At 40.4% G+C, this 19,017-nt stretch overlaps 1 protein-coding gene across 1 annotated transcript in view; it reads right to left on the minus strand.

Moving 5' to 3' along the window:
* Positions 1 to 19,017, minus strand: part of TNFRSF21 (TNF receptor superfamily member 21) — a 68,023-nt gene that overhangs the window by 19,194 nt on the left and 29,812 nt on the right. The window contains exon 4 of the mRNA XM_055406523.2: positions 12,447 to 12,712. Within this exon, the coding sequence (XP_055262498.2) occupies positions 12,447 to 12,712 (266 nt within the window). The remainder of the gene's footprint in view (positions 1 to 12,446; positions 12,713 to 19,017) is intronic.

The following is a 19,017-nucleotide window of genomic DNA, read 5'->3' on the forward strand; positions in this document are numbered from 1 at the left end:
CCACTGTATGGATGTTCAAGTTCCATAGCTTACATAACCAGTTCTCTATTGAAGGGCATTGGTTACTAGCAAGTGATGCTACAATGAATAATTTACCTGCACCATTCTGCACATATGTAGGATCTATGTAAGGATATATGTAGGATGAGGTGGAGGAGGGGTGGACTGGGGGATTAGCAGATGCAAACTACTACATAGGAAATGGACAAACAACAAGGTCCTATTGTATAGCACAGGGAACGACACCCAATATCCTGTGATAAACCATAATGGGAAAGAATAGGAAAAAGAATGTGTGTGTGTGTGTGTGTGTGTATATATATATATATATATATAACTGAAACACTTTGCTGTACAATAGAAATTAATACAACATTGATTTACAATATACGTCAATAAAGTAAATTTTAAAAAAGAATATATGTAAGATGTATTCCTAGGAGTGGACTCCATGGTCAAAATACATGTATTTTGGTACATGCCAGATGGCCCTCCACTGGGACGGGCTCATGTGCAAACCCATTCGCAATGGATACTGTTCCACCTTCTTTATTCCCTTCATAACACAAGAATGGAGTTATACCTTTCTCTCGTTGCCAGTCTAAGAGGTTAACATTGCATCTCAGTGCAGGTTTCAATTTGAATTTTTCTATTTTGAGCAAGGTTAAAAAAAAAAAAATCCCTATACCTTTAAGAGCCTTCAGGATTTCTTTTCTGTGCAAGGTCTTGCTCACAAACCATCCATTTTTCTTTTGGATGGTTGGTTCCTTAATTAATTTACAAAAATTCTTCATTATTAAAGGAAATTAACCCTATACTGTGAACAACTTTCCCAGTTATTATTTTGTCTTTGGTTTGTATATGGTGTTTTCTGGCTTATATACATATTAAGTAGTTGAACTTTTCTTGTATGGCTTCTGTGTTTTATATCATTCTCAAAAGACACTTACTTATTGTATAAATAAGTGATTATAAAAACAAAACACTTCCTCCATCTCTTTCCCTAGTACTTTTTTCCCTAAGTCATTTTAATGGTTGGTTGTTTCAGCCTGCCCCTGACTCAGCCCAAACTGCGGATAAATCAAAGTTTCTTCTGTAAAAAAAAAAAAAAAAATTAATGGGGAAATCAGAAATGACAGCTGTCTCTCCCCCAAGGAAATGGTGAGGAACAAGCAATTACCAGATGGTGCTAGAGGTAAAGAACCCGCCTGCCAATGCAAGAGACAAAAGAAACTCAGGTTTGATGCCTGGGTTGGGAAGATCCTCTGGAGAAAGGCGCGGCAACCCACTCCAGTATTCTTGCCTGGAGAATCCCATTTTCAGAGGAGCCTGGCGAGCTACAGTCCATAGGGTCACATAGAGTCGGATACAACTGAAGCGACTGAGCACACACAAGTGATCAAAATGATGAAATTAACTAGTGTACAATAAAGTCTACTGCTGACTGAAATATAATTCCTTAACAGTAAGTGTATATGCGTTTGGCACTTGGGTTATAACAGATGAAGAGACAAGTCTCTTGAACGTAGGATGGAGGAGCCAGGCCAAAACTGAAAGATATTAAACTTTGTCTGAATATGAGTTTGGGATTTAAAAAAACAAAGTATGACACCCAGCACTGGTAATTCATGGAGAAAACAAGCTTCTTTTCACAATATCGACTGTTTCTCTCGAATGCACTTTCTGAGGAAGCCAGTAAGGATGTGGAGTAAAGGGGCAGAAAACAGCTTTACCTTTCACTCACTCCCCATCTCTGTCATCCACTGATAGACTCAGCCTTTTCTGAATGTAGAGACACCGTCCCAAGAAAAAAAAAAAAGCCCATTTCAAGTCCTCCATATGGCCATTTCACAGAGGATATTCCGACATCTGGCTCACACATGCCTCCCTCCTATAAAATGCCGGCATCTTGAGCGATGAAGTTCTCTTTCTGTGTGTTTTGGTGTCTGTGTGTGTTTTGTTTTTTTATATAATTTTGAAAGGTTACTTTTCATTTACAGTTATTACAAAATATCAGCTATATTCCCTGTGTTGTACAATATATTCTTTCAGCCTATCTTATGCCCAGTAGTGTTACCTCCCTCTCCCCATCTCTATTTTGCTCCTCCATCCGTCTAGTCAAGGCTGTGGTTTTTCCCGTGGTCATGTATGGATGTGAGAGTTGGACTGTGAAGAAAGCTGATCGCCGAAGAATTGATGCTTTTGAACTATGGTGCTGAAGAAGACTCTTGAGAGTCCCTTGGACTGCAAGGAGATCCAACCAGTCCATTCTAAAGGAGATCAATCCTGGGTGTTCATTGGAAGGACTGATGCTGAAGCTCCAATACTTTGGCCACCTCATGCGAAGAGCTGACTCACTGGAAAAGAGTCTGATGCTGGGAGGGACTGGGGGCAGGAGGAGAAGGGGATGACAGAGAATGAGATGGCTGGATGGCATCACCGACTCGATGGACATGAGTCTGTGTGAACTCCGGGAGTTGGTGATGGACAGGGAGGCCTGGCGTGCTGCGATTCATGGGGTTGCAGAGTCGGACACGACTGAGCGACTGAACTGAACTGAACTGCTTTCCTTCCAAACTGCTAGTTTGTTCTCTATTATCTGTGAGTCAGATTCCTTTTTATTGTATTCACTTGTTTGGTGTCCGATTCCTTTTTATTGTACTCACTTGTTTGGTGTATTTTTTTAGATTCCACATACAGGTGATTTATATAGTGTTTGTCTTTCTCTGTCTGGCTTATTTCACTAAGTTGCAAAGAGTCACACACGACTGAGCGACTGAACTGAACTGAACACCCTCCAAGTCCACTAGGTTGCTGCAAATGGCAACATTTCATTTTTTTTCTTTTAAGGGCTGAGTGGTATTCCATTGTATATAATGTGTGTTTTCATTTAGTATCTCCAGTGCCTAGTACAGACACTGAAACAAAATGGGTGTTCCTTCAATGTTTGCTAAGTAAATTGCTTGTGTCAAACCATCCCATCTTTATTTATTTATTTATTTTTTAAATAAATACTGGAGTGGCAGACGATGTTGACAGCATCCTGCTGGGCCTGTAGCCGGGTGGGTAAGAAGTCCCTATTCCGCATGTACTCACTGTTGTCCACGCAAACCATAGTGCTTTCCAACACCACCGTGCCTCCTTCCTCCCTCCCCGACCGCAAACCATCCCATCTTTAAAGGCTACTAAAGGGACTTTCCTGGCAGTCCAGTGGATAGGACTCTGCGCTTTTACTTGCAGGGAGCACACATTCAATCCCTGGTTGGGGAACCAAGATCCTACATGCCACGTGGTGCAACCAAACAAAAAAATTCATTAATAAAAAAGTAAAGGCTACTAAAAAAAAAAAGAAAAAAAGGATGTTTAAGTATGTGTGTGTTAGGGAGGGAGAGTATACCCAGTCCCAAGATCCCAAGAATCTGTTTCCCAGACTTTTCCATCACCTGTCACTCTTCAAATGCTTTAACATGTCTAAAATTAGGCTGTATCTAACAACTATAATTCACAACGTTTTCATTGCTTCCTTAGTGGTACCTGTAACAATGGTACATACGGCTGACACAGCTTTCAACAAAATACAGAAAGATATGTTAATTCTAATACCTGTTTCTCACAGGGCCATTAAGCTTGCTAGATAAAATCAGATGCAAAGCACCTAGACAGTGTTTGGGACATGGCAGATATGTGGCAAACACTGGTTCTCTTTCTCCATAACATGCATTTACAGAAGGTAGAGTGCTATTGCTTGAGTCAAAAAAGGAGTGTATGGAATTCAAATTCCAATGCATAAAACAGTAGCTAAGGTTGAGCCCCACTAGTAGATGTCAAGTGCAGGCTTGGGCATGTACAGTCATTATCTCTACTATTTACATGCTATTTCACCAGATGTTTATAAGACAAAGGTCTAATTGTTGGTTATGTCAGCTCCTTTTACTAGTTCCTGCAGATTCAAAGTTCCAACTCCTGCACTTGATGTGAAGTGAGACACTGAAGCCTCATTCTTGTACCATTCCTATTACAGAATAATGAACGTTCTGATAAGCTTGCTACTGAACCAAATGAAACGAGATTCCAAGTAAAATACATGTTCTTCGTAGAGTCAAAAGTTTGAGAAGACCTTAGTGTAAAAAAAACAGATGGGGGGTCTCTGGGCAGAAACCTCATGAGAAAGTCTTGGGCAAGAAGACCAAAATATAATCTTGAAAAAAATTAGAGTCTGTCTTTAAAAAAAACAAACACTTTCAAATAGAAATGTACACACCTGTTCTTATTTTCTAGGTATATTGTGGTGGGTTGAGTATCCTTATCTTCTGATGTTATAATTCCTCATGCACACTTCTATTACAACACTTGCCTATGCCACTAAACTGTCATTATTTGCACACGTGTCTCCATCTCGGTGAGTGAGCTGTTGAAAGGCACACACCTTTCTTCTTTACGTAGTACTAGGCACACAGCTGCTGCTCAACAAAAGATTGCAGACTAACTGAATGAAACCATGGAGTATGACAATAAGTAGAATGGCCTGAAATGTCATTAAATGTCTAAGGGCTTTTTCATAGGCCTGGCTCCTTTGTACACAAACATCACCTTAAACATAAGCATCGCTCAAAGCATCTGGCCTATTGTGTGTCAGCATGCCTTTACAGTGTCCCCTTCTCACCATACTGCGAGTTCCCCAGAACCCACAGTCACACTCTGCAAATTAAGCAACTTGACCTGAAATGACCCTCATGCAGTGGCCACACAGCAGAAGTCAGGGACTCGATATGTGTCAGTTTAGCTAACATCTCAAGGCCTTAGGACAGTAATCCCTGTTTTCTAAGAGACAGTCAACTGGCAAGTTAAGGACAAATCTGAAAAGCCAAAAAGTCAACAGCTAAAGGTACAGCTGGTATTTGCCTCCACTTGCCCTCACTGTATTAAATTTCTGAAAAAAGCTGCTCTCAGACAATGTAGATCAAGACAGCTGCATCCTGTAGCTGATAAAAAAAAAAAAAAATCAGTAACTATAGTTCCCTTTTCAGCAGAAGCACTGGTACCATCCTCACAGATAGAATGCCAGTGCTCTGCATCTCACGGTTAAGACTCTCCCAGTGGATTATACAGAGCAAACCACTCAGTCTCCAACATAGAGTCCATTATGGTTGAGAGAGAGAACTCTGTCCCTGGGACCGAGGTCTCCAATGTGGTTTCTAGAAAGGATTAAGAATTTCTAACAAAGAATCATTCTACTACGTAGACATTAACCACAACAATCCTGGTTTCAGATTCACCAACTGGCACATTACAGTATGGTTTTAATCTAGCTAACCTCATGAAAGGAGGGAGAGAGGGCTGAGACACCCCAAACCCTCTGCCTGATCAACACCAAGTCTTTATATTGGTGAATCTCTGGTCAAAGCAGGCAGCTAAAGTAATCCTTTATACTACTTTAAATGACTGTGTTTGTTTTTAATATGATCATCCCCTTTTATTGAAATGCAGCTGATTTACAATGTTGGGTTGGTTTCTGATGTACAGCAAAGTGATTCAGTTACACAGATACATCCTTTCTCATATTCTTTTCCATTATGGTTTATTACAAGATATTGAATATATTAATAGTTCCCTGTGCTACATGATAGGACCTTGTTTATCATTCTTAAATGTACATAAAATTCCTTTTTCCTCCCTTTCTCAAAATGAAACTCTAAAGGAAGGCTGGGAAATTCCAATCACCACGACTTCTGAATCTAGCCAGTAAGCATCACTTTCATATCCTACTTTTTCACATCCCATAATTTAACAAGCCATTATCTGATTTAATGCTAAAAAAAAAAAATACCACTTGAATTCTCATTTTAAATAGAAAAATAGGAGACAGAGAAATCATTTGCCTAAGGTTTCCTATAGAGAAAGAAGCAAGTCCAAGATGAGGGGGGGAAGAAAGGAAAACAAGTACACTGGGTAAGCCTATTTGAATATAAAAAGACCCCAAAAAAAAGAAAAAACAGTAACAACATAAAAGGAAACCTAGAAATCCAGTTGCTCAATTCTGTATCCTTTTTCTGACAGCCCTTGAAAGAGCAGGCCGTTGTCTACATACACCATCCCCTTTGTTTCTTCACTAGAGAAAACATTCCTGCCAGCCTAGGAACACTCACTCAGGCAGTAAAAGAATAAATATTTACAACTAGCTGGAATTTCCAGTTCTTGGGCACTGAATGCAGATGGCAACCCTCATGCTCAACCGTCTACCCATCAAGCAGTCTTGAACTTGGCAGTCTCTCCCTATCCGATACTGAGTAACCCTTGGTGTTCAGGATTTAAAGAATCTATTGATATATGAGTTGGAGCTAGTCAAGAACATGCTTCCATCTCTCTTGCCTCTACAGCCTGGGAATAATCGCAGTGATTCACGGTAAACATTCACCAAGGGTTTTCTCTGGGTCACACTCACCTAATTTCACAACAGCTCAGAGGATGGGCACTAAGGGTGTTCCCATTTTCTCATGAAAAAACCGAGTCAGTGATGCCAAGTATTTGACCAGTGATACATTGCCTGGACAGGAATTTAACCCATACACTCTTCACACTGACATCCTGACTTGGAGCCTTTATGTCGATAAACTGCACACCCACCAATTCCCTCCTCCCTCCCTCCTGGGTTTACTCCCTTAGATAAAAGATGTACACCTTGCTTCCCTTCAACAGTAGGTTTCTCTGACAGCAATGACTCTGTCTTCCCTGTCTTTGCATTGCCCAAAGTGCCTGGCATAATAGTGCCCATGCAATTTGTTATGTAATACAGACTTAAAAATAAAATCCTCCCCCTTGCTATTTAGCAGGGGAAACTTAAACTCGGGCCACAAAGTACTGAAAGAAAAATAACTGTCAAGCTTAAGTTCCATTTTCCGGCTCTCCTTCAAAAACAAAGCCCAAATAATGCAATTTATTTTAGTCAGTGGGCATTTTCCTGATGAAGAAAGACACGAGTTTATTGCTGAAAACCAACGCTAAGTATTCTTTAGGCCAAAGAAAAAGGATCTCAGACAGACATGGGGAATGAGCAACAGAAAAAAATCAGTAAGCAGGTAAATCTACATGGAGTGTGACCATGTAAAATCATAATAATTATGCCTTTTGGAAGCTAAGAAATGTTTAGTGTTAAAATGTATGACAGTAAGTCAGAAAGAGAAAAACAAATATATAATATCATTTGTATATGACATCCAGAAAAATAATACAGATGAACATATTTGCAAAGCAGAAACAGAGACACAGGCACAGAGAACGGACATATGGATACCATGGGGATGGACTAGGAGACTGGAATTAAAATACAGATGCTGGGAAAGGTTGGGGGCGGGAGGAGAAGGGGACGGCAGAGAATGAGATGGCTGGATGGCATCACCGACTCGATGGACATGAGTTTGAGTGAACTCCAGGAGTTGGTGATGGACAGGGAGGCCTGGCGTGCTGTGATTCATGGGGTCGCAGAGAGTCAGACACGACTGAGCGACTGAACTGAACTGAACTGAACTGATGTTGTTTAGTTGCTAAGTTGTGTCTGATTCTTCGTGAACGCCTAGACTGTGGCTCACCAGGTTCCTCTGTCCATGAGATTTCCCAGGCAAGAATACTGGAGTAAGGTTGCCATTTCCTTCTCCAGAGGATCCTCCTGACTCAGACTGAACCTGCATCTCTTGCACTGGCAGACGGATTCTTTACCACTGAGCCACCAGGGAAGCCCATACACTATTGATACTACGTATTAAAATAGATAACTAATTAGAGAAACTACTGAACAGCACAGGGAACTACTCAGGGATCTGTGGTGACCTAAATGGGAAGGAAATCCAAAAAAGAGGGGATATATGCATACATATAGCTGATTCAAACACAACACTGTAAAACAACTATACTCCAATAAAAATTATTAATAACTTAAAAAAATTAAATGTATGAAAACAAAAAATACAAGAGAAGGATGAATATGTTGAAAGTCTTTTAAGGCTGCTGTGTTGTCCAGAAAATAATAAAAAGTACACATTTATAAAAGGGTTTATAATTTAACTGTGTGTTGTAATCTCTGGGGTATCCATTAAAAGTAAAGTGAAAAAAAATATGTGTAACTAAGAAGTTAATGAGAGGAAAAGCAGAATAATAAAAACACCTTATTAACAGGAAAGAAAAAGGGGAAGAGAACAGATAAGACAAATATAAAAAATTACAAGATGGAATATCTAAACCCAAATATATGAGTAAAGAAAGCATTTTTAAATTACATTTAAAAATGTTACTGCACTGAAGTTTCCTAAACAGCAAAACTGTTAGAATAGATTTTTTAAAACCTTCAATATATTTACTTACAAAAAGCTTTCTTTATAAGCCACAGGAGGGAAAAGAAGTAAAAGGATGGAAAAAAGAGACAACATACAATTTGGAAAGTTGTATTAGGCTTTTGTTTTGTTTTTTAAAGAGTTCTGGCGAAGTCCCAGTAATTTCCAACTACTGTCCTTTGCTGATTCTCTCCAAAGTTATGCCCAGGAAGGAAAGAACAGAGATGAATCTGGAAGGCTGGGGTCCATTTTGATATTGAACTTGAAAGAAGAGTGTACTGAGAAACTCGGGCCACACTTCAGATAAGAAAAGAGTCAGGCAGGTGAACGAATAAATAAACTGTGATACATCCAGACAATGAAACAGCACTAAAAACAAATCAGCTATCAAGTCATAAACAGACATGGAGGAAGCTTAAATGCAGATGACTTAGTGAAAGAAGTCAATCTGAAAAAGCAAAACACTCCAAGATTTCAACTACATGACATTCTGAAAAAGGCGAAACTCTAAGAGATACTGAAAAAGGTTAGTGGTTGATGGGGGGAGGTGTGGGTAGTGGGGAAGAGAGAAATGGGTAAGCCATAGAGAATTTTTTGGTCAGTGAAAATATTCTGTATGATAATGATGGACATATTTCATTACCCAAACCCACAGGACACGTACAGCACCAAGAGTGAACTCTAAGGTAAACTATGGACTTTGGGTGATTATGATATGTCATTATCGGTTCCCTCTTGGTAAAAACTCTTTTGACTGATACCCCTGATACCTCTCTTTTGACTGATACCGATAATGGTGAATGAGGGGGAGGTGGTGCATGTAACTTCCCTCTCAATTTTGTTTTAAACCTAAAACTGCTCTAAAAAATGGTCTTTAAAAAAATTCAAAGAACAGTACACCAAAAAGTAAATTGTACTCATAATGTGTTGATGCATAATTTTGTTTTAAAGTCAGACTCTGGATGTGTTTAATACATAAATGGCTAATAGGCCACCAAGGTTAATAATGGACCAGCTGTTCCTGACAGAGGAAACCAAAAGAAACACCAGGACCACTCCTCTGAGTGGAACATTACATAGGTGTTCTCAGGCTCACGAAGAGGAAAAAAAAATTAACCATTTTAAACACACACACAAAGTCATCTTTACACATTAAGAGCCCATTAACTCCTGGGGCAAAGTCTCGAATCGCCAGCAGTACCACCATATGCACAGAATACAAATCCACCAGAAAATGGAAAAACTAAGTCTCAATTAGACCCCTGTGTTCTCTGATTCTCTTGTCTGACTCCACAAATCTCAGAGATAAACTAGGAACAAGCTGCGCCATTAACAAGAGCTGGCAACCAGAAATCCATGCTCATTGGCGATTAAAATTAGAATCAGAGCTAGGTCCGCAGCACTGCCAGACAATGATGGACATAATTAAAACATGGAACAAGAAGCTTCTGCCTTCTCAGCCTCCATCCCAAAGTGCAGGCCACACTAGAACCAAGGAGAAAACTACAGAGTGTTCTGGTGCTACTGTCTCTTAAAAAATAACAAAAAATAGATGCTAGAATATTTTATATATATGGAGGAGATATGAACAAGGAAAATACTCTCCCTGACATGCAGTCTCCTCCACGGAGTCTGCATCTTTGGGCCCACCTTTCCCAGGACCTAGGACAGAGCCTGGAATAAAGCAAGTGCTCCATTGATGGAACTCAACGGAACCATCAGAGAAACATGCCAAGGTCACTTGGTGTAGACGATACTCCACTACCATCATTACCACCCCCAAAAAGAAAGACTAGGAACAAATCCTAAATGGTTGCTGAGTGTACAAAGAGCAGACAGATGTGCAGAAACCAGAAATGAATTAAGTCTTAGGCAAATCTGACCCAAAATCGCAAACCTTAGCCAGTCCTCCCAAGAAAGAATGGATTGGCACATAAACCACTGTTCGCTCTTCCTCAATTAAAACAAGGACGGTTCCCTCTTTCAAGTTAGCACAGCAAAACAAACCCCTACCTATCTTTCTCGTGGGTCCTTTCACCTGTCATTTTTAGAAATGTTTTAAATCACAAAATAATATTTTCATTATAAAAAATAATTTTAAAAGTCACTTCTAATTCCACTGCCTAAATTTAATAGCATAATATTAGCATTTATGCTTTTTCAGTTTCCTATGTTTATATTTGTTTTTCCTAATGAGAAACTTTCTTTTGAACCCTTAACAATACCTCATGATCATCCTTCCATATTATTAAATATTCCATTTAACCAAATCCTATCACTACATCAATTATATTTTCTCTTTTTTGGAGGCAATATCAACGGGATCCAGTGACTTATTCCCAAGTATCTAAATCCTTCTTCAAGCTGCTGCTTGCCCTAACAGTTCTTTCCTTAAAGCTGACACTCCAAGAAGCACAATGTTTTGCCTCCTGAGTCCCTTTGTTTGAACTGCACTCATTTTATTTAATTGGAGGTCAAGCATCTCCCTTTTCTTTCTCCAAATCCAGCTACTCAAAGCCTTGTTTTAGTTGTGAACCATATTTAATTGAGATGGTTTCTCAGAAAGTCACAAGACACCATGTGTGCCTTTGAATGCTTATTCCTGCCTCTATTAGTAAATCTTTTTTTCTGAACTTCTACATTTCAAAGAAGTTAAAAATATACCAAGATTGTAAAGCAATCATCCTTCAATTAAAAATAAATTTTAAAAAATATACCAGGAGCTTTAAAGACTACCTTCAGAGTCAATTAGCACCAACAAACTTTTATTCAGTCACTTAGATAAAAGATTCACCTGATGAATATTTATTTCAATAATGAAGAAACACTACACTGCTAGTATAGAAAGATGAAGGCATTTGGACTTCTTAAATATATAAAATTGAGTCCCTTGATATACAAATGTGGTACAGAATGATAGCAGATTAGAGTGGACCAGGGGAAAAAAACTCTCTCCCTCGCTCTTTTAGATAATGAGTTTGGACCACCGGAAAAGAACACAGGCAGAATGGTCTTTTAAATTTTAAGTGCGTTTTATCAAGTCTCAGCGGCAGTGTTTTTCTTTGAGAATACACTGCAAAACTTCAATTGAAATCTGAGAATTATGATTCAATAGCCACATTTGTAGTTAATTCACGGCCTTTCAGAGAAGTACTTTATGATTGCTGCTGCTGCTGCTAAGTCACTTCAGTCGTGTCCGACTCTGTGTGACCCCATAGATGGAAGCCCACCAGGCTCCCCCATCCCTGGGATTCTCCAGGCAAGAACCTTATGATTAGGGAAGGGCTAAGTAAATACATCATGGCGGTAACTCTGCTATGCAGAGCACCTTCAGTAGGTCAAGCATTTTATAGACTTTATTCCTAGGCTTAATGAACTTGGGTGACAAGTGAGCTAACAGAGGCAAAGCTGAAGTGAAACACCCTTGGTCACTCAGATGGTGTCAGAGCCAGGGTTCCAATCCAGTGCTTTCTGAGGCCGAAACCGGGGCTCATGGACCAACAACTATAGATAAACCACCCTCCCAGGTCCCCTCAGTTTCATCTGAGACACTGATTGGACAAGCCCAGGGAGAAATATCAGTCTTGTTACTGAACACTGCCAGCCCCATCTGCATCCTCAGGGGGGAAGACAGAGTCTTCTTAAACCACATCACAGAAAACATCTGCTGGAAGTGGAAGGGAATAGAAAAAAGTCTTTCTTCTTGCTTTTGTTCAAAGTGTGTTATGCAAAATGAAACCGTACATTGGGAAAAAAGGAATAGATCTAGATATACAGTCTGATGCCAGAATCCATCCCAAAGGCAAAGATTCTCAGTTTTGTACATTAGAAGCACTTACAGAGCTTTTAAATATACTGATTCCTAAAAGTACTTGTTCTGAGTCCTGCCCTCAGAAATTCTAATTTGGTCTACAGTGAGGTCCAAGTACCAGAATTTTTTAAAAGTTCTCTAGATGATTAATGGAAAACCACTAAGAAGCACTGCCCTAGAACAGATGTACATGTGTGTGTGAAGCTAAATAGCAATGAGCAGTTCTTTCCTTTTCTGACATATACCTGGTAAAATCTGGAGCTCAGGGACCTAAAGGTTAGTGGAAAGGACAGACAGCTGGGCTGCGTTACCTGGGCTGTATCCTCCATGAGGCCACGGATCTTCTCCACCACGTCGTTGCGCCGGTGCTGGCGCAGGGCGCTAATTAACTGGGCCAGGCTGGCCTCGGGGCCCCGGATGGTCCAGTGCTGCAGCGCTGCATAGGCGCGCTCGTGGTCCGCCGTGTACCCGTTGGAGAAAGCAGCCACCTCCCTCTCGCTGGCATTGCACAGAAACTGATAGATATCCTTCCACTGGCTTCCCACTTGGGCTGCTACCAGCTTCAGGATGTCAATACCTATACCAGACACAAAACAAAATAAAGAAAAAATACAGAAGCATGAGGTCTTAAGAGAAGTCCGTTCTGTTTTAACAAACTTAAAGAAGCATGCTTTCCCATGCTTTAGTCAAGGGACTGCAGTGTCTTCTAAAAGCACTTGGCATACTCTGCCCGTCCTTGGGGTGAGTTAGCCGCCCTCCTACAAACGTCACCTCAGAAAAGTGAAACCGGAAGAAGGAGCAACCTGGAAGAATAGTAAATCGCCCCTTAAAGATGTTTTGAAAGCCAAACTCAAAGTACTCAAGGTGATTCCTTTATTTGCTGCTAAAATCTGGAATCAAATAAACTAGAGGCTCCCAGATGAAAACAAAAAAAGGTAACATCATGAAATCTAGAAAAAGGTAAGCCACAGCTTCAAACTGCAGTGGAGTTAATCCAGCACTGTCTGGGTAAAAGGTGTTGAGAGTCGAGGCCATGGTGTCCGATACACAAACTGACAAAACACCCGTCTGATCCAGCCCAGTTCCTTCTCACGCTTTAAAACACTGTACTCAAAAGGCAACTTTCTCATACATTATTATTCAGTCTCCTAAGTTGACTTGCACAGTTATAATGACAACAGCAAAATGACAGTATAATAACAATAGCCATTATCTTCCAGATATTATGTGAAGGCATTAGCTCCTGGAACATTTTAATGAAGTATTAACATTTCAATTGTCTGGGTTTAAAAAAAAAAACAGAAAAGTAAGATAATTTGCCCAATATCACAAAGATAAGTAGGTTGGATTTTGAACCCAACTCACTGGATACCAAGTCATTCTAGCTCATTGGTTACTTGTAAATCCGTCAGCGTGGATCTGTAGTTCCCAGATCTGATGATCAGAGTGTGAAATGCCAAAATCAAATCTTGGGGTCTGATAACTAGGATAAGTACCTGGCATCCACCTGCTGTGAAGTAGGAACTTCTCTGCATGGCAAAATTTGGTGTCCTTCTCTATAAGGCACCATCTTTCTGCAATTACGCATTGGCTTTGCCCAAATTTATCCAATATAGCCCCACAGTCAGGGCTCCGGTAATTACTACCACAGATGAATAAGTCCTGTGAGTCAACACCGTATCGTTCAACAGCCATACTCACACGCCCAGATATCAGAGTTATTATAGCTAACAATGTCTTGGCTAACTGTAGCTAGCAAAGATGATGTGCTGTATATATCCACAGTGGAATACTGCTCAGCTGTAAAAAATGAAATAGTGCCATTTGAGCAACATAGACAGCCTGGAGATTATCATACTAAGTAAGTCAGAAACAGACAAATAACATATGGTACCACTTATATATGGTATCTAAAATATGACACAATTGAACTTAGTTACAAAACAAACAGATTCACAGATGTAGAAAAAACTTATGGTTACCAAAGGGGAAGGGAGTGAGGGAGGAATTAATTAGGAGTTTGGGATTAGCAGATACAAACTACTATATAAAAAATAGATAAGCAACACAGTCCTACTGTTTAGCATAGGGAACTATATGCAATACCTTGTAATAAACCGCAGTGGAAAAGAATCTGAAAAAGAATATATATGTATCAAATTGAATCACTTCAGTGTACTCCAGAAACTAATACAACATTGTAAATCAAATATACTTCAATTTTAAAAATAAAAATCTTGAAAAGTCTTTAAAACATTTACTACTCAAAAAAAAAAAAAATGGAGTCAAGTTCCCAAGTGAAGTTTGGGGAAGAAAGTGAAGAAGAGTTTACCAGGATGGTTAACTGAATTTTTCAATTAACTAGACATTAGTCAGGAGGGAAAAAAAAACAAAACGTTTTTTGCTCCAATCAGCTGTTGAGGAAAATATTTATAAAATAAACTATCCATTTGTGCCTAAGAAGAGAGCACTAAGAATTCCAGAAGTGTCCTTGTAAATGGAAGACTCTGTGGTTTCCATAGCCATGGAAACCCTTCCTCAGTCACAGCATGCCACTGAGGCAGATGATTTGGAAGACTATGCAAATATCCTGAACCAGTCCCCTGAAAATGGTTTCGGAAAGTAAGTGCCTGGTAGCAGGCTGCTTTCTTGAAAACTTTAAAACTGGGATACCACACTTTGAGAAATGACTGTACTTCTCACACTATTTTCCCTGGCAGTGTGAAATACACTTGAACCCACTGCTTTTTAGTTTTCATAGCAATCTTTAGCCAGATACATAGCTTTTGATTTCAAGTAAACAGACTCCTCAAAAAAAAAAAAAAAAGTCCTATTTAAAACCCCACAGGTAACTTTCAGAAGCAAACCAGTTCTTTGTGGTTGATGCAGTCAGTTCTTCCAAACACCCAAAGGCTTCTTTGTCCCTGAATCTTAACGTAGGTCAATTCGAGGAAGGCCCACACTGTCTTGCATGGAAACATGACTGTGTTTTCTTGTACGTGGGACCTTTGCTTAAATCTTCGTGATGCCAGTGACAGTGTGGCTTTGGGCAAACCACTAACTGTCATGTTCATTTCCTCATTTGTACAGTGGAGATACTCAGGACGGTCCCTGGGGATAAGCTGATTAACATTTTCTATAGAGTCGATTTATTTTTGGAAGTACCCCATCATTATAAATGCTCCATACACTGAGCACTACAGCTTAAGACAAAATGCATTTCTGATGCAAACACGCAGGCTTTATGGAGTAATTACAGAGTTTAAAAGGCTTACGCTTAACGATAGCTCCTTCTTCCGAAAGCCAGCATTTATACTTTTTTTTCAGCCACAAAAATTACAAAAAAAAAAAAAAAAAAGGAAAACACGAAGAATGGGTGCAATGAGATTTTCCTTCAACTAAGATTAACTGGAAGCTAAATTTAAGGACCATGAATCAGGTTTCACCTTATTCTTCTACTGTGTAAACATGGAGTCAACTCACGTGAACCAGCCTGGCCCCTCCCGCTGCAGAGTCGATAAAGACAAAGATGGCAGAGGCAACCACTGGCTCTGGAGACCCCAACCTCTCAGCCTAGCTCAGGATCACAGACCACCACAGGAGAAGACCAGTCTGAACTAGCCCATGACTCCAGGTGTACCTTGCCCAATCCCACCATCACCACCAAAGGGAAAAGAAAAACCTGCAGAGTATTTCAAGAGTATTCACTGGGCAGCCACTGTGTGTTAACTGTGTTTGCTGGACTGAAAGCCCTTGTGAGATTTTAAGACAAAGAGTTTAGCACCAAGAAAATGAAGTCATGCCTATGGAGCACAACATTTGATGGGATCTGAAAGTGTTCTTTGTTTAGAAAAAAAAAGTTACAGGCAAAATCAATCAAACAAGTATAGGAAATGCAATAGAATGATTAACTGAGATCACTACCTCTGGGGCGGGAGGGGGGCATTACTGGACAGGTGAACAGAGGGGACTTCAAAAGTATTCACAAGGTTCAACTTCCAAAGCTGCATGGTGGGAGAACAGGTCTTTGTATTTTATTACTGTACTTGGTATTTATTTTTATTTTATTACTCCTTTTAAAGCTGTATATGTAACATATATATAAAACACTTCTGCAGACATGTATTCATATACAACTCATATATACACATACTATTATGTGGGATATATAATTTTCTTTAAGTGTTTAATTTTATTGGTGAGGAATCTCATGGAGTAAGATTAGTGACCAGTTTTAAGGCTGCCTAGCTAGTTAGTACTTCACTGTGACTTTTTACTTTCATGCATTGGAGAAGGAAATGGCAGCCCACTCCAGTGTTCTTGCCTGGACAATCCCAGGGATGGGGGAGCCTAGTGGGCTGCCGTCTATGGGGTCGCACAGAGTTGGACATGACTGAAGCAACTTAGCAGCAGCAGCAGCAGCTAGTTAGTGGTACCTCTGCTGTGGATCATATGGAATGTGGTGTCAGAGAGGAACATTATTATTCACTTGAATTCTGCTCCTAGGACACAGTCCACATATGAATGCACTCAGGGTTGGCCACGACGTGTGTGCTTCTTCCTGGCCTGTTATTACTGACCAAGCAGATGCTGGGAAAGTTTTTCTCTGAGGATACCAACTGTAGTTCTTTAAACTATGGTCCCTTTAAAAAAAAAAAGGAAGTTTCAGCAAACTTTTTCTGTACCGGGCAAGAATAAATACTGAGGACTATACAGTCTCTCAGAACTATGCAGGTTCTCAATTCTGTTGTTAGGTGACAGCAGCCATAAGCAACACAAATGAGCCCATGTGCTGTAGTTCTCCCACCTCTGAGATGGTAGCAGTTTAAGTTGCTTTAAACCAGGATGTATGGCATGAAAACAGTGAAGAGACGAATGTCTAGCATAAGCTTTTTGCTGGTACTACATTCTCATCAGTTACGAGACTGAAATATCAAATGGCAAAAAGACTTAGAAAAGCGCTGTGTTAAAAGAAACACACACACAAAAATGAAAGTTCCTACCCCAGTGATTAACCTCATTGCGAAATGCTAGTGAAATTGAGATTGAGACCAAGTCTCTGCTTGGCAGGGTGCCCTGGTCATATGTCCATCAGAGTCCTGAGAATTTTCATTGAAGACAGTCACTATGTGTTGAATTAATCTTAACTTGTTTAGCCAAACTTCTTTTTCCTTAGGGTGAAAAGCAATACAATCGACAACCCATGAAAGTGCTGACTGATGGGCAATGAGGTTAACTTCGCTTTTCTTGTGTTTGCGGGTCCTGGAGCTCTGGGGAATGCTAGAAGTTTCTAAAGAAGTCACTGAAGGAGTCAAGTCCTATAAACCAGGGGCTGTACTAGCCAGGGGCTGCATCTGAGAAGGTGGGCCTGGCCCAGGGGAAATGGCTTGTGATTTTTAAGGTGCAAGTAGTAGAAAGATCACAAACTTGCTAATCCCAAGATATGTTTTCAAACTCTGTGGCCTGTTAGTTGTGACTCCGGGGCAAATGACTTCTAAGATTTCAGTGTCCTCATCAGTAAAATGAAAATACCACTTCTTATCTCATAGGCCGGGTAAGGAGATGGATGGGGTCAAGTGTTAAAACTATAGAGCACCCTGATTCTCCTTCCTCTGTTTCTTCCACTTCTGGACCAGGGTCACTGGAGCAACGAATCTGAAAGGTAGGAGGAGTTCTACAAAGACACAGGCTGTTAGCATCAGGATCACAGGCACTGAACAATGAAGCCAGGCTAGAGCATCCCAGCCTCCTGGGTTTCTTGAAATCTCTCTAGTATGTGTCCGAAGGGGCATCACTGCACAAGACAATAGCCACCCACAGAAAGGGACGGGTGAAAGGTCAATGCCGCCTCCCCTGCCACACGCAGGGCATCAAGACAGCACTTGGGGGCTCCCTCTTCTGAGTGAGCAGACTGCCCAGCTCCACCTTGAAGGAGCTTAAGAAAAAGGCATGAGGTTATCGTGAAAGACACAGTATTTTCCCAAACATTATAAAACCCTGAGTTAGATATAATCTGGGTGACAACCCTCACTGGAGGCTCCTTTCTTTTCAAGCTCCATGTCAATGCCAGCATGCAAAAAAGGGTTCCTCCTTTTTCAATAACAACTCGAACTGACTTTTATAAAGAAAGTATTAAAGCTCCTTCCTTTTGGAAATAAACATCTGAAATGAGTGCCATCATTAAGAAGCCACAGTAAAGCCTTCCCTGGAAGACACACAAAAAACGGTGATGACTGAACTGGAGGAAACAGAGGTCATGTGGACCCCACGATACAGCCCTCCGAGTTTCATGCTATACAACCATGAGGTACAGGAATGAGTACATGGAAGGGATGAATGTGTTTAATATAAGCTTTTTGCTGGTACTACATTCTCACCATTTAAAAAGACTGCCACTGCATCTCCCATCCTAGTGAAATGTATATAGCAGTTCTCATTATCCTTCTGGAAAAAGAAGTCGGGGAAGAGGAGGGACAAAGAATGAAAGAACTCTCATGGAGGCAATTAGTGTACAAACTCTTCCCAGGACAGATGACTCCACAGTTATCCCTATCCTGGTTTCTACACGCACGCACACACAGTCTCCGGAGACACACGTGTGGAAAACAGGACACATGAGCTCAAAACCACTTCACTTCTACCCCCAGCCTGACTCCCCACCCCAAGCATGCTCTTCACCAACACATGTTGTAATCTCAAGTTTGCCAACAGCAGACGCAGGGCAAAGATGGACACAACACATAAAATGTTTATATAGAGCAATGTAGGTCAAGTTCAGAAATCTGAATAAAAGCCTAGCTTCAGCATTCCACGATGCCCTGTACAATGGTCATGTTCTCAGAGATGCCTTTTCTGGACCTCTTTTGCCTGAACCCCATGCCT

The sequence above is a fragment of the Moschus berezovskii genome, chromosome 23, assembly GCF_049115385.1.
Source record: "Moschus berezovskii isolate FMDL1 chromosome 23, NW_MosBer_1.0, whole genome shotgun sequence".
NCBI classification, from domain to species: domain Eukaryota; kingdom Metazoa; phylum Chordata; class Mammalia; order Artiodactyla; family Moschidae; genus Moschus; species Moschus berezovskii.